At 43.8% G+C, this 15,184-nt stretch overlaps 1 protein-coding gene across 2 annotated transcripts; it reads right to left on the bottom strand.

Annotated features, from left to right (window-relative positions):
* Positions 1-1,100: 1,100 nt before the first annotated feature.
* On the bottom strand, positions 1,101-14,139 carry gap43 (growth associated protein 43). 2 transcript variants are annotated; one of them, XM_019345389.2, is made up of 3 exons: positions 13,826-14,139; positions 6,609-7,227; positions 1,101-2,429 (listed from the first exon to the last, which is right to left on the bottom strand). In XM_019345389.2, exons 1-3 carry the CDS (start codon positions 13,853-13,855, stop codon positions 2,350-2,352), a joined length of 729 nt encoding a protein of 242 aa, XP_019200934.1. In that variant the 5' UTR covers positions 13,856-14,139; the 3' UTR covers positions 1,101-2,349. The 2 variants fall into 2 exon arrangements, with proteins under 2 accessions (XP_019200934.1, XP_005454388.1); XM_005454331.4 differs by having other exon boundaries at positions 6,618-7,227; positions 13,826-14,135.
* Positions 14,140-15,184: the final 1,045 nt, after the last annotated feature.

Raw genomic sequence — 15,184 nt, 5'->3', positions numbered from 1 at the left:
CACTTGCTGATGATCAATTATTCAAGTGCATTTGATGAGCAACACTTGGCTGCGATTCTCTAATTTTCTGCTTCTAAATTCAGACAAAACTGAGGTAATTGTACTCTGTTTCTTAGAGACCTGCTGTCTAACCAAACGTTTACTTCTACATGGCATGACTTTGGTCTCCAGTAACACTGTGAGAAATCACGGAGACATTTTTGACCAATATATGTCCTTCGATGTGCATATGAAACAAGCATGTAGGACTGCATTCTTCTACTCGCACAATATCTAAATTAGAAACACCCTGTCTGAGAGTGATGCTAAAAACCAGTTAATGTATTTACTACTTCTAGGCTGAACGACTGTAATTCATTGTTATCAGGCTGTCCTAAAATTTCCCTGAAAAGCCTTCAGTTAATCCAAAATGCTGCAGCACGAGTACTGACAGGGACTAGAAAGAGAGAGCATATTTCTCCTATATTTTCTTCTTTTCATCAGGGCCCATCTTAAAGACCTCATAGTACAGTATTACCCCATTAGAGCACTTTCCTCTCAGACTGCTGGCTTAATTGTGGTTTCCAGAGTATTTAAACATAGAATGGGAGGCAGAGCCTTCAGCTTTCATGCCTCTTCCCTGTGGAACCAGCTCCCAGTTTGGATATGGGAGTGTTTGCTCATAAGGGATCATCTAATTGGTGGGGTCTTCTCTGTATTATTGTAGGGATTATTGTAGGGTCTTTACCTTATGATGTAAAGCGCTTTGAGATGACTATTGTTGTGATTTGGGGCTATATAAACACAACAGAATTGAATTAAATTGTATTTCCCTGTGTAAGTTGTTTTAATGTACGATTGGTGCAAGAACATCTAATATTACAGGAATACCATCCATCCTTTCATTTTCTTCCACTAGTCCACTTCAGGGTCGCGGCGGGCGCTGGAGTCTATCCCAACTATCATAGGGCAAGAGTATACCAGTAAACCTTTATAAGAAAACCACAACTTATGTGTGGTTTCGTGATGGATTCAGTGGAAAATAAGCATGATTATTGGAAACTGCCGGGTATTTCGAAGCGACAATATGTTTCTATCAAGCTTTAAACAAACTCCACAGCTTATGATGGTAATTGGCACATTTGCTTTATTTTGAAAACAGACATTGAAACCATTTTTTATTTTTTTCATATTTTTTTTCTCACAAGTTTGAACTCCTTGATAAGATTGAAACTGGACATTGCACTCACTGGAACATAGGAAATTTTTTCGTTGTTGTTGTTGTTTGCTCATTTGTTTGATTTTTCTCTTTACCTTTTTTTTTGTAACATCAGTGCAAGAGTATTTTTCCAATTCATATAAACTGTCATAACAACACCAAAGACATCAAAAAAGAAGCCGCCACACCTCTTAAGTTTTCTGTGACTGCGAAAAAGTTCCTCTCAGAGGGAGAGTTCCCATCATGCATCTGGTTCAATGGTTCATGCTATGGTCTCACGTTTGGTTGGCAGAGCACAAATTGTAATATGTAAGAGCCAGTTACATCAATAATATAGTTGATTTCTAGAGTTTTATTATATGATCACATTATTTAAATGGTAACAGGTCCTTTATTTACTGTAACTGTGAGTAAACAGAGTTTGTAAAAGGGGTGTAAACCAAGCTTGAATGACTCAAGCAGAGTAGAGAAAGTTGAGTAAATATTGTTTTGGGATTCAGGATAAAGCTGCCCCAACTGGAAATGTCACACATTTAATCATACATTCTATTATCCATTCAGTGTGTCAGTACATTACCTCTTTGTTGTGTTCTCAGTACACTTGGATCGTGTTGAAAACATGAGTTGCATTTATAAACCTGGTTGTCTTTTTGTGCGTGCATTTGCAATACGGATTTCATTTGCAAAATGTGTCTAAAGAAAGTGCATTACAATGCAAATACAGTACGGCGCATTGGCAATGCATTCTTTTTTTGAAATTTTAAATGTGTAAATATCCAGTTGGGAGCGTTCATTCCGCCCCCGGTTTTACATCAAATAGTGAAGATGTACCAAATGAAATCATCCACCTCGACATCATCACCATCACGGTAACAATCGCTTTTCATAAACATCAGCAACATCAACATCATCATCACCGTCGTCGTCAGCATCGTCATCACTTGCGCATAGTACAGTGTTAGCTTGAGCCAAAAAACTTCACGCTGGAAACTCCCCCAACATGAGAAAATCATTGCCACACAAAAAATGACAAACAAATAGAAACGGACTGCCTTCACATTGAGAAGGCAAAGAGCAACCTTTTTAGATTTTTCGTTTTTGTGGTATTCTTCATACTTTTAATTCTGCTTTCATTAAGTTAGACTTTAGCCTTAAGCATCCTTGGACTCGGTGGCCTCCGCCTCTGCATCTGCCGGGGTGGCCTCCTCTCCTTTAGACTCCTCTGCAGCATCTTAATGTAAGAAGTGGTGGGGGTAGAGGGTGTAAGGGTAGAGAGAAGGGGTTTGGGGCGGGATAGATGAAAGGAGGATGGAGAAAAGAGAGAAGAGGAGAGGAGAGGTGGAGAGGTGGTTTTACATTGCGAGAAGAGTAATAAAGCTCTGTCTGGGGCGTCTGAGATACAGAGCTTCAAAGATTTCACTCATGAGCAGTAACTTTTGATGTTTTAAATATTTCACCCTCTATATGAAAAAAAAAACAGTCATGTAACATTCGGAAATCCTCAAAATATTCATATCTTCACTCTCAAAAAAAGAAATTTGCACATGGAACTGTGTAATTCTGTGTTGTTCACAATGTGTCAGCTCCACTTAAACTGAGAGCATGTCTGAAGCCCGCACTGACTGTGTAAATAATAAAAGAAGAGCTTGCTCCTAATGGACCCATGAAGCATTTGAACTGGTATCACAAAGCTAACAGGAGCATCTTGGCCTGTCACATCTGATACAGTGTGATGCCCAGAGTGCACTGCACTATGATAGCAGGCAACGATAACTTGCTAAGAGGTGCACACTGCTGAATAGCAATCCGTGATACATCACAAAGCAAATGCTGATGGGGATTCTTGCTCAGGTACTTTGTATTTTTCCTCATTAAATCAAAATATCCTTCTTTAATAATCCTGTAGCTGGTGCGCTTTTTAGCTCCAGAAAAGCAAAGACATTTTCATTTATACTTAATCAAGACCTTCTTGCACTATGCAGGAGCTACACTGATTTTGGGGTCTTTGTTGTTCCTGCCCAAATTCGTTATCCGAGTGATCTCATCGGGGTGATGTCACACCCCGATGAGATCATATTCTTTTATTAGAAGGAGGAGACATCAAGGAATGACATCATTGCAATGGAGACCAGGGTGCATGTCTCCTGGTGTGTGCGTGTGTTTGTGTGTGGTAGGGCGAGGGAGGGAGGGAAAGAGAGAAGTGGGGCAACGGTGTCTGCGGTAGCGCATGCACTCATGCGCGATTGTGTGTGCGACTCAAGACAGCATGACTCATGGCAGATCTTCCAGGTAAGAGATAATTAGCTTGTTAGCCACTGTGACAGATTTGAGAATGTCCTTCACTGCAGCCACTGAACTGTGCGATGCAAATCCAATTTCACCCAATTTACAGAGCCAAAGCCCGTCATTTCTTGTGTCTGACATCAGCGCGAGCTCACTTTCATACACCAGTTACCGGCTGAAGTGACAGTTTAGCTTTGCTGTTGGGTTTGCGTATGAAGATTGCAGACAGGGAAACAAACATTTATAAGTGTTTCATCATTTCTACCCACTGACCTCTTAGTCTTTAGTAAATAAAACTAATGAGACCATGGCAGAAAAAAATATGAAGTGCAAAGCTCTTTTCAGACATGAGACCGATAACATCGCAGGCTTTAAATTGATACAATTCTGTCATTCGCACAGAGGTATGTTTTACATTAATAGTTCTCATAGCTTCATTCAAACATATGCAGGAGAGTTACAAAAACAGCCACGCAGCAAAAGACTTGTTGCATTTGTGACCATTGACTCAAGTGAAGTGTAACCACACTTTTGAATGGTTGCTTTTCTCCATCATTGTCACTACGACTAAAATCTGAGATCAGAGAGAGCTACCGCCACCCCTCGCACAAAAGCTCAAAGAGAGATTGAAATCTCTACTGAACTGGAAAAGGCATCCTTTTTAATCTTTTTTGGATTTACAATCAGAGTTGATGAGATAAAATGCTATTATACGCACGTTAATGTAGTTTAGGGCACGCTCTACTAACACAAGCCATTCACAAAGATGTGAGAGAGGACTTCTAAAGATGTACAAGCCTGTCTTAATATGACAGCCTGCTTTCAGATTTGTGTCATTTTGAAAGTGCTGGACAAACATTAATAGGTCTGATCTGGTTAGACTGTGGTCTCATAATCGACCAGGACGTTCATTCAGATGTAAAAATTGGTAAAATCAGATAAATCTGATTAATGTAAAGACATTCATATCTGAAAAAAGAAGCTAATAAAAGTACAAGATATCAATAATCAAGGCAATAAAATTTTACTTTTCATGCTTCAGATGTTTCTATAAAGTGCCAATATACATAAGCATGGTATTAATTTCACTGCTATGCAGATGACACCCAACTCTTAGCGTTATAATGAGCTCTTGAGAACCACATATCTGGCCAACATATGGCTGTTACAACTGGTTCTAAGTCTTCATCTGCATATGTATTTCATTAAAGGTACGTTGCAGCTTGTGTATGTGTTTATTATCTAATATAGTCTATAATCTGTTTTTAACAGCTTCAATGCTCTGTTTCCCAAAAAGTAGTTACAATTCACAAATGGCTGTTTCACTAGATACATATAAAAACCTTATGTCACTCTAGGGTTTTCACTCTGTAGCACCCTGAAATCTCCCTGCTCACTGCTGCTCGCTGTGCCAAAACAAAAACTAAAATACATCTGACTCAGTCTGGAGACTGAAGAAGTCACTTGGATGAGGGACGAAACATTTCTCCCACTGAAAACGCTACGTTCAGATGAACAGAATCAGCTTTATCAAATAAAGAACTCATCTTTCTATATCGCCTCTGAGTCACTACATCTGGACAGTCCAACATCACTGATGGCTTGTTTATAGTGAGAATCTGTTTCTACTACTCTACACTTTACATTACTTTTTCAAGTTAAGTTCTAGTGGGGGTTTTTTTTATGTTTTTAACTATTATTTTTATTTTTCCTCCCTCCTCTTTTTAAAGTCTTTTAAAGTGTAGTTTTCCAAATTAATCGACCATTTCTTTTTCATTTATTAATGAATTTGTTGCCACCTTTTAATTTAAGAGAAGTGCTCTATAAGTGCAGGACTTTGGGAAGAATTTGCGTCACAGAGACCACCTCATAGAGTACCCAGCATCCTTGTGGATGTGACTCTTTTCTGTGTGCAACAAACCTTAACCGAGCGATTTGGTCATAAATATTCATTTTGGTCTCTGAGTCACTTTGGTAAGTTAAGCAGATTGTAGACAGCAGTGAATTCTTAATAAGCAGATCTTTGTCAAGTAGTGTTTGTTTATGGCAGACTTCCCCAGTGCGGATCGTGACCAGTAGGGATCATTAATCATTCATTTAAATCAGAGCACCTGTTCTACCCGCACTGCTCCATGCAGGCCAGCTATCCCATCGAGGTGGTAACTATGACAACAGGGAGACAGTGCTGCCTAGGTGACCTACTTTCTGTGTAGTTCTCCAGTTGGTGTATGCATGTGTGTGTGTGTTTCCCACCTCACACCCCCACCAGCTCCAGACTGAGCATGCTCCATTAACTACCTGTCTGACCCAGTCTGAGAGTCCTTGGACCAGAAATATGAGTTCATGTCAAGTGTATCTTGTGACAGTGTTGTATCAGTGGAATAATATCATTTTATCTCCAGTTTCTTCTCTGGTCCACATTTCTGCTGTAATTGGACATCACATGACAGTGCTGGAAGTTCAGACAGAGACTTTTTTTTTTTTAAACGTGATGTACTTAAAAAAAAAAAAGTTTAATTGGGTCATCCATTACAATCATTTTTCATGAAGAGTATGGTAGCAGTCAGGTTAATATATCACACCTCGTGTGAAGGCATCTGAGAGCTTTATTAACCTCAATGATTTATAATTCATGCTGCTTTTACATTATGCAAACAACACATTGGTTTTTATCAATAGCTTTGATCATTCCCAGTATAACAATATCACTGTGTACCACACTCTTGACCCGTGCTTATCATTTTCAGGGCTACATTTCTATGCCGGCCTCTGTCTAATCAGTATGGAGTTTCCATCTTGCAGAGGCTGAGCTACAAGACTGTCTAATCTTATATTGAGCCGTGTCTCTGTGTTAACCAGTGAATGGTGGAGCACTGCCAAACATCTCTAAATCCCAAAGACACACCAAGCAGCTATGTCCTGTGGAGCCTGCCAAGCAGACTGTGTAAAAGCTTACCTATTCTTCTCGATTTTATATTTACAGTAAGTAATTGCTTTTTGATTGGTGGAAGTGGCTGGAACTATTTTTAGCCCTGAACTCACTGCCCTCAAGAACATGTGCATAAGTGAGAATGTGCTCGTAAACCTTTCTTCCTGACCACATGGAGCTCTCATCTATTCTGCATACCTCGTTTACCTTTTGTTTGGTTAGGCTCCTCCTTCTCAGCTGTCGGACTGACAGCAGCAGGCACGTCGGCTTGTCTGGCCTCCTCCTTTTTCTCTTCGCTCTTCTCCTCCTCCTTCTCTTCAGCTGTGGGACTCTTGGCTGGGGCCTCCACCTCTTTGGGCTTCTCCTCAGCTTTCTCCTCCGCTTTTGGCTCCTCTTTCTTGGGTTCAGAGGGCGCCGCGGCAGCCGTGGGAGACGCAGCAGCCGGGGCGGCCGCTACGGGAGACGTCGCTGTGGCAGCAGCTGCCGGAGAGTTAGCTGGCTTGTCTGCCACTGGGCTTTTGGCTTGGTTTGTCTCCTCTTCCTCCTTCTTAGCCTCTTCTCCTGCGGCTTCATCCTGCTTAGCAGGTGCCTCCTCTCCCTCCGCTTTCTTTGCCTCCTCTCCTCCCTCTGTTGCCTCCTCTGCAGCAGCAGGACTGTCACCCTCTTTCTCCTCCTCTCCGTCTTTCATCTTTTTCCGAGTTATATGTCCACGGAAGCTGGCCTGTATTTTGGTGGCAGCCTTGTGGGCCTTGTCCTCGGGTTTGTTGGTGGTGCCATCCTGCTCAATCTTCTGGTCCGCCTCCTCATTCTTCTCCACCTGGCAGGCGATAGACAACATACCAGGTTAACATTTACTGCAAGAGTTGAAAAGGTTGCGCTGAATGTCTTTATTTTGCTAGTGTCAGTTGTTGCTGTGTTTGTGTGTGTGTGTGTGTCTATCCCTCTTTTTGTTTGTATGCTGCTTGATCACGAGAAGGCATGCTTTATTTCTGTTTGCTAAAGTATGTAAAAAATAGTCAAACTTAAAGGTCAGAAGTCAAGAAAAGAAAAAAGTGTATATCGTGAAATGGAAAAGCTTAATAAATGATATATATTTCTAGCTATTACATGACAATCATAGGCTGGGAAAAGGTTAAAGATTCAGGAAATGTTTAGAATAAAAGTGCGGGATGAGATGAGGAGCAGAGTTAGGAGTAGGACAGGAGACAGGGTAATATTGAAAGTCTTTCCTTGATATTACCTTCGGTTACTGGATCCAAAGCTGTCCATCAAATAGTGGGTTGTGCTATGAGTCATATAAATCTAATGAAAAGAAATCAAATCAAATAAAGGAATGAATGATGAGCACTGAAAGTGGCAACACAAAATGAATCAGTACATTCCAAATGAATAGGCAAACAAATCAAGGTAAAATATTCTCTCGCAGGAGCCAATCGAAAGCCTCAAATGAACGTGAATAAGTGTAATGAAGCAAAAGAACACAAACCGTCAAGCAGCATGCAGGCTGTGCAGCATCAGTTATACCAAATGAAAAACAAAGTGAGAAAACAGCACAATCTATTTTTTTATTTATTTATTTATTTATTTTGGTCCTTCCAGGTATCAAGGCTTAGCTTGACTCTACAGCATTTTATCATTTCATGTGCCACAGTGAGGAGATTTATTGTCTCCACATAATAAATCCAAGGCGCTGGGAGTTTAGGTTGTGACAAGTGTCTCCGGGCATTTATTGCAGTTATTCAATCCAGGCATGAGGCTGATATTGTCCTCCTGATAATAACCCTGAAAATAGATTTAGTGAATAATTAAACTTAAATGTAGACGCTCTCCGTGGCATCCATTAATGTTCCCTGCAGTCTCTGCTAATGATATCCTCAAAATTATGAGCAGTGCTCAAAACCGGAGCCAATCTTTATTCTCTGGGTACAGTATATAGCAGCTCCGTGTCTGGCTGCTAGGGAACGAGCTGCCTGCTACAATCTCCTCACCATTCACTGCCATACCCCTCCCAACCATCAAAGGTTACCTTGACAACCAGAGTGCTAACTCATCACAGGGCCTGTCTGCTGTTCGGTGCTATGAAAGACTATATGTCACCCTGATTGGCAGTGCGCCTGACCCCTCGGGGGGAGCGGGCCAATAGGAACTCGTAAATCAGGAGGAGTAATCAGCATGGAAAAGCCAGGGATGCGATGAAGCAACGGTAGCAGCGGCAGGGTGTGGCGGTAGGGGGCAAAGGGGTAAAATGTATGTGCTTACATTAATGTCTGTGTCACCGAGATCCAGCAACGTCTTGTTTAAGGCCAATGAATCTGGGTGGAAAGAGCTTTCGTGCCTCTGCATCCACCCCCTATGTATGCTCTCCCAGTGTGTCATTATGTAGGATCTGAGCTTTGACTTGGACAGCCTGTGTGAGGGATCACATCTGTGTGGAGTGATTTAAGACCCCGAGGCCCTAAATCAACACGTCTTCCTCAGGGTCAGTGTGTCAGTGCAATATTGGCGCAGTGAGGGCAAGGTGCAGCTGTATTGGTATATCCACCTCCTCCGCCTTTATTCCCCCAGGTTCGGGGTGTAAATTCTGCTCCCGAGCCACCCTGCAATTTTTAATATAAACAGTCTTCCTGAGTAATTTTCTGCAGAGTGATATTATAAGATAGATAATTAAATACACACTTAAATATAGTGATTCACATTTAAAATCTGAACTGGAGCTAAACAAGCTTCTTGCCATTGGGTGTGGAAATAAACTTCAGCAGAACAGAGAGCACAGAGGAAGACAAAGCACCACCACCACCACACCCTCTGCTCTTAATTATATGCACGTCTCCACTGACTTATTGGGCTTTTATTGTGTCTGATCTCATAGGTGCTTACAATTGCCAAAAATTTGACCCGAGCACTTAACTCTTAATAGAATTACTTACTGGCTGGGTTCAGTGAGTCAGACGGAGAAAGAGAAAGCGATGGATGAAGGGTGTTTGGGAATATGGGGTATGACATCATTATTGGCACAGAAGAGCGATGTCATTTACGTTAGAGGTTGGGGAAATGTGATAAAATACCAGAGGAGCACCAGATGATCTCATCTGGTGGTACGAAGACAGGAAGAAGCATCACCATCACAGTTTGACCACAGCTGGAGCGTCATCACTTGAATTATTGATACTTGTGTGTGCATCACCCTTCACAAAATTTAAAAAAAAAACTGCTGTGCTGTGATTTTCCTTCTTCTTCTTCATGGATTCACTTCTGAGATGCAAAACCAAAAATCACTTGACCCAGCACGGCTGACATTTGCCTGCACTGTATTTAAATCCCAAACAGAAGCATCATTTAACATCATTTAAGAGCTGCACCTTGAAGCCTCTGACCGGTAATTGAACCCCGGTCACGTACCCTCCTGCAGGAGCTTTTGCACCCGGCGTCTATGTGGTGCACATCTCCATTCATAAATAAGGCAAGACTCTGTGGCTGTTTAAACTCTTCCTTGATTAATTTGCAGTGAGACAACATATTTGCATTATGAGTTAGTCAAATGGCTTATTACAATTAGCCTGCAGTGCTTCCTATTTGCACACAGTCGTTCTGGTTGCCATAGATACACTACTTTAACCGCTGAAAAACTGCTTTTAATCTCCAAGAAAATGTGGAATGTTTGAAACATAATAGTGCTATTCTTGCAAGATTGTAAAGCCAGCAATTATGCAATCTTTGTGCAATTATATTAGCTGTAGTGTGATGTAGCAACATTAAAAAGGCTTGCTCCAGGATAAACTGACACTGTGCTATAAAAGCAGCTGACCTGTGGCGAGAGAATCTAGTTCACGGGTTATCAAAATGCAAGAGTGCCATTCACCACAGGACACACACACACCCTCTCTGTCGGATTTGTCTGCAAAGATAATAAATGGACATGGTGAAATGCGCTCAGTGCATTATCTGACTGGCTGGATGTGTCTATTACAGCTGCAGTCTGAGCCTCTCTCCCTGTCCGCCTCTGTCCTTGGGTGGGCACCGGCTGTTGTAAGAACCACACCCCAGAGTCAATGGCTTTATCCATAACCACACACTCACACACGCACCATCCCCCCAATGGTGACACAAGTAACAATCCACCACCTTCCCACTGCCTCATTTAGAGTGCCATTAGGGACTTGTTTCAGGAGGCGGGGGGGGAGGGGAAGAAACAGTGGAAGCAGCGAGGTTAGTGCCATCGGACCGCAACTCACACTAATGCATTCGTGCATGCTGTCTAATGATGTTGGGTTTTTTCTTACTTATTAATATTATTACTATTACTATTGCAATCCATTCAAGTCCTGAGATTTTTGCCTCTCCACTTCGCCCAGCCTTGAATGCCTCAAGCGAGAGAGGAGAGAAATATTAAAGGTAATATTTGCATGCATAATGGAGATGCTTGCTTTGCAGACACCCCGGTTTTTTTTATTATCACCAAGCCAACAGGTGCAGCTGCACTTTAATACGGGAGGCTTGTATGTAATAAAACCAGCTTATTAGAAGTCATAAAACAGACTGTATAGCGCACTGGCACTGGTTGAAATAAAATGGAAAAACTCCACCGAGCAGTTGTCATATTACCACAGCTCCACCGAGCAGGTGGAGAGACTGTCAGCCACCCTTGCTGGTGGCACACGTTTCTCTCTGCAATGGCACCTCTATCTTGTCTTCGGTGGGATTTCTGTGGCCGTGTCTGCTTTCCTGCAGGAGCCATCCAGACAGCAAAGACTGAACTGCTGTCTGGAACTGCTGAATATCTCCCTCTTTCTCTCCCTGTCGTCTTTCACTCTCCATGAGCAAACTGCTACCCACTCATTCTCCCTCTCTCACACACACACATACACACACATAGGCACAGCGGAGCACCACACCCTTTTAGCCGGCTATCTCCTGCAGATGAGGAGAGGGGGGCTCAGGTGGTGACTGCCACAGCCCCCGCTCGCCATCTCTCGCTCTCTCTCCCTCCTCACGCGCTTTTTTCCTCTTCCTTTGACGTTGAATTGATGAGCAGCGGTAAAGGATGCACTGTTTCTTTTACCATGGCCCGGGAAAAGATGCTCCACAGCAACTAATAAGCGGCCATATGCCGGCCTCATTACATCCTCTGGAGCAGCCTTTAATTCACTTACATCAGCTCTCTGGCTGAACAAAAGGCTCTGCAATCGCCACTGATCTCATCGGGGGCTGGAGATATATATATGTTTTTTTCTTTCTTTCTTTATTACAGCCTAAAGCAGAGGAAAGTCTCATTTGAGACTGAAAACCTTGTTTTCAAGAGTGACCCGGGCAAGAGAGCAGCCAGTCACACACTGCAAATGAGTGAGCACCGTATCCATAGGTAACCAGATAAGAGACAGAGGTAGAGGAGAGAGGAAAAGGAGGTGATGCCTGAGGGAAAGGGCAAGGGTTGGGCACGGTGGTGGTTGTGTTAGTGGTGACGTGTGATAAGAAGTAGAGATGGAGAGTTGAGTGTTTGAGGAAGAGCTCATTTGGGCGGGATTTGATTTTGCTTAATTTCTGCTTATAAGCACAACCTGGACCTGGATTCAAGATGTTGAGGTGAGAGCTGAATATTGTTGTAAAGCTGCATAAAAAGCAAGGGAGGCAGATGGGACTTAAACTAGGTGCCAGTAGCCACTCCCATATAGTGGAGATGTTGCAACAGCACTTAACACTCCACAATGGCGGGACCCCACAGCAACGCTGCCATACTCCAGAGCAGAAAATCATGCTTTTTGCTCATCCATCCGTGAAGACCGCGCAGTCTGTCCGGATTCATTTATGCTCAAATGCAGGAGCACAAAGATAAGTGCTTGTAGGCTGGGAGGACGTTTTTTTCTTTTTTACCCTCCCCTGTGGTGCACGCTTGAGGCGGCGACAGCCTGCCGTAGGAAAAAAAAAAAGCTAGTGCCTCACCCACATGGCTGCAGTGTGCAGCGTGCCGGCTTCAACGTTTCCTCGTGCTTCTCTCTTTCTCACCTTCGCGCCTGCTCACCTACTCCAGCCATCACCACCACCACCACCACCACGTTCCACCACATATCTGCCAGTTGTAGCCATCCATCCAGTTTCATTCCATCTTCACCTTTCTGCTTTGTTGCATTCATGCCTCTCCCTACCTCCACCCCCCCACCCCCTCGCCCATGCCCCATACCTCACAGCCTCCACTCCCTGTCCCAATCCCTGTTTCACCTCTGTATCAGCGCCTTCTCCCCCTCTCTGTCCTCCCTTTTTCCCCCTCCTCCATCTAGCTCCATGTGCACCACCCTGCTTCTGTTTCTCCCTCTTTCTCTCTCTGCGTCCTGCTCCACCTGCATGGAGTTCAACTGGCAAGCCTTTCTTTCCTCCTTTTCTCTCTCTGCCAGAGCTAATATGACTCATCCGGGCTGACATTTAAGAAGCAATCAAAGTGCCATCGGAATCCAGCGTGTTATGGCTCTGATAAAAACCCTAATCAGTTCTGAGATAGCAGTAGGACCATTGCCCCCGATCACATGCAGAACCACCGCGACAGCTGCTGAAATGCTACCTCCGTGCAACACCTTTATTTCATTTCATATTCACTGCCGGGGCGAGACTGGCCAGGGGTACCCAGCACCACCCTTTCACACCCTTTTAAAAGAGTGCTCACTCCATAGAACCCTCCAATGACAGCAACCACTCAAAAAGCTGGAGGGCTATGATAATCCATTTATGCTCATTTATTCCCATTGTATTCCCCCCTCGAGGCCACTGACATGATGGAGCTGCTCACTCAGTCCGTACCCCACCCTTTTTTTCCCCCTTCACACTGTGGAAATGATGCACTTTCCTGTGTCACCCACTTCTTCTGCTCAACATAAGAGAAATACAGAAGATACCAAGACCTCTCCCCTGCCCCTGTTTAAGGCGTCAGTTAAGAGAAAACTGTCATTTATCTAAAGCATCACTCGCCGGTGGATGAGATTGGGTGTAGTGGATGAATCAGAGTATTTCAGCTTTTATATTGAAGACAATACATAATCTATCAAGTGCCATTCAGTAATAGTTCACTTTTTTCAAGCACTTAATCAATAAGAGGGAATGCCGGCGGCCCAGGATCACATTACATTCTTGCTGCCTTTCTACAAGTACGGTGTGAGGTCTGAGAGGCATTGTGGCAACATCCATTCATGCAGGATAATCACATTAACTAGGCGTGTCTGTGCTCCGTGGATAGATTTCTATAAAGACAAGTCAGGCCTCAAGTCACAGAAAATTACACCAACATTTTGGCTAATCCCACCTCGTGCCTCCTAATCTCACAAAATTGAGAAAAAAAAAAAAGAAAAACTAAAAACCAAACCCAACAGTCACAAAGTTCAGAGCTGAGGTGAAGCTGAAAAATATTGATAAAGCAAATCAGAGCAGTTTACCGGTTTGGTTCTTCTTATGCAGCACAGCATAGTTGTAGTATCCTCCCTTTTTCTTCTCTGCTTCTTTTCTTCCCTTTTTTCTCCCTTTCACTTCTCTCTCACCCTCTCCCTCTCCCTCTCTCTTGCTCTCGCTCGCTTTCGCGCGCACACACACTCTCTCGCTCACTCTCTCTCTCTCTTTTCTCTCTCAGGCTGTATCAACAGCTAAGCCGCCCAGTACATTTACTCATCCCAGTTTGCACACACGCGCTCTCCCGTCAGTCTGCCGGGGTGCGACTCTCTCACTCTTTCTTACTCGCTGCCTGACAATGACTGCGAGCCCACCCTTTAAACCCCTCCCTTCTGCCTCCCTCCCTCCCTCGCTCCATCCATCCCTCTCGCTCTCTCTCCCCCTCCTTCACACCATTCCCCTCCTCCTCCTCCTCCTCCTTTCCTTCTTCTTCTTCCGCCTCCTCCTCCTCTTCTCACTCATAGTGATGAACCCCCCCACCTCTTTTAGATCGGCACTCCTCTCTTCTACATCTTCTCACCCACCTCCTCCTCCTCCTCCTCCGTCTTGTTCCCTTACAGCCTGGCTCCAGCAAAAGCTGCGGCCCCACCCTAAAAAAGCCTCTCCCTTAATAACTGACTGGATACCTCCACTCAGTTTGGTCTATTGATACATCTTTCTTTCAGCTGCTTCATTGTCTCTCTTTTTTTGTCCTCAACACCCACATAGCCTCACTAGTTTATTCCCTCCCCTTTCTATAACATTTAAGGAGGTTTTTTCTTCTTCTTCTTCTTCTTTTTCTTTTTGTTAAGTGGCTCCCAAATGGAAGTTGCCTCTTCTGATTGCTCAGAATCCCTCTCAGACTCAGAGTGTTACAGACTCTGGATCTCAGATCAGCATTATAAGCCCGGGAGCCCTGTTTCCAAATTACCACAGCAATGCCAAAAGCATGTTTTCTGGCACAGCCGGGGAGCAGCTCTTGGCCAGGATAGACGTGTGAAAGAGAGCAGTGATGATCGTTCAAACGCACGCACACACACACACACACACACTCTTTGCTTTTAGGACACGTCACCCCACACCACCGATCCGCCAGCCCACCCCCCTTCCCTTCCCTTCGCTTCCCCATACCCAGCGCTCTCTGTTCTCATGGAAACACCAGCAGATAGACTCGAAGAGCAGAGGAGGAGGAGTGTGTGTGTCTGTGTGTGAGAGAGAGAGAGAGAGAAAGAGATAGACAGAGAGAAAAAAGACAGGAATGAAGGTAGGAGGAGGAAGCAAGAAGGCCGGGTGTGGCAGACAAGCAGGAGAAGCAAACTGCTTTTTTTTTCACCCCTTTTTTTTGCTTTGCTTTTCTTTCCTCCCTCTGT

This window comes from Oreochromis niloticus, linkage group LG14 (assembly GCF_001858045.2).
Source record: "Oreochromis niloticus isolate F11D_XX linkage group LG14, O_niloticus_UMD_NMBU, whole genome shotgun sequence".
Taxonomy (NCBI): domain Eukaryota; kingdom Metazoa; phylum Chordata; class Actinopteri; order Cichliformes; family Cichlidae; genus Oreochromis; species Oreochromis niloticus.
This window is presented reverse-complemented; position numbering and strand designations above follow the sequence as displayed.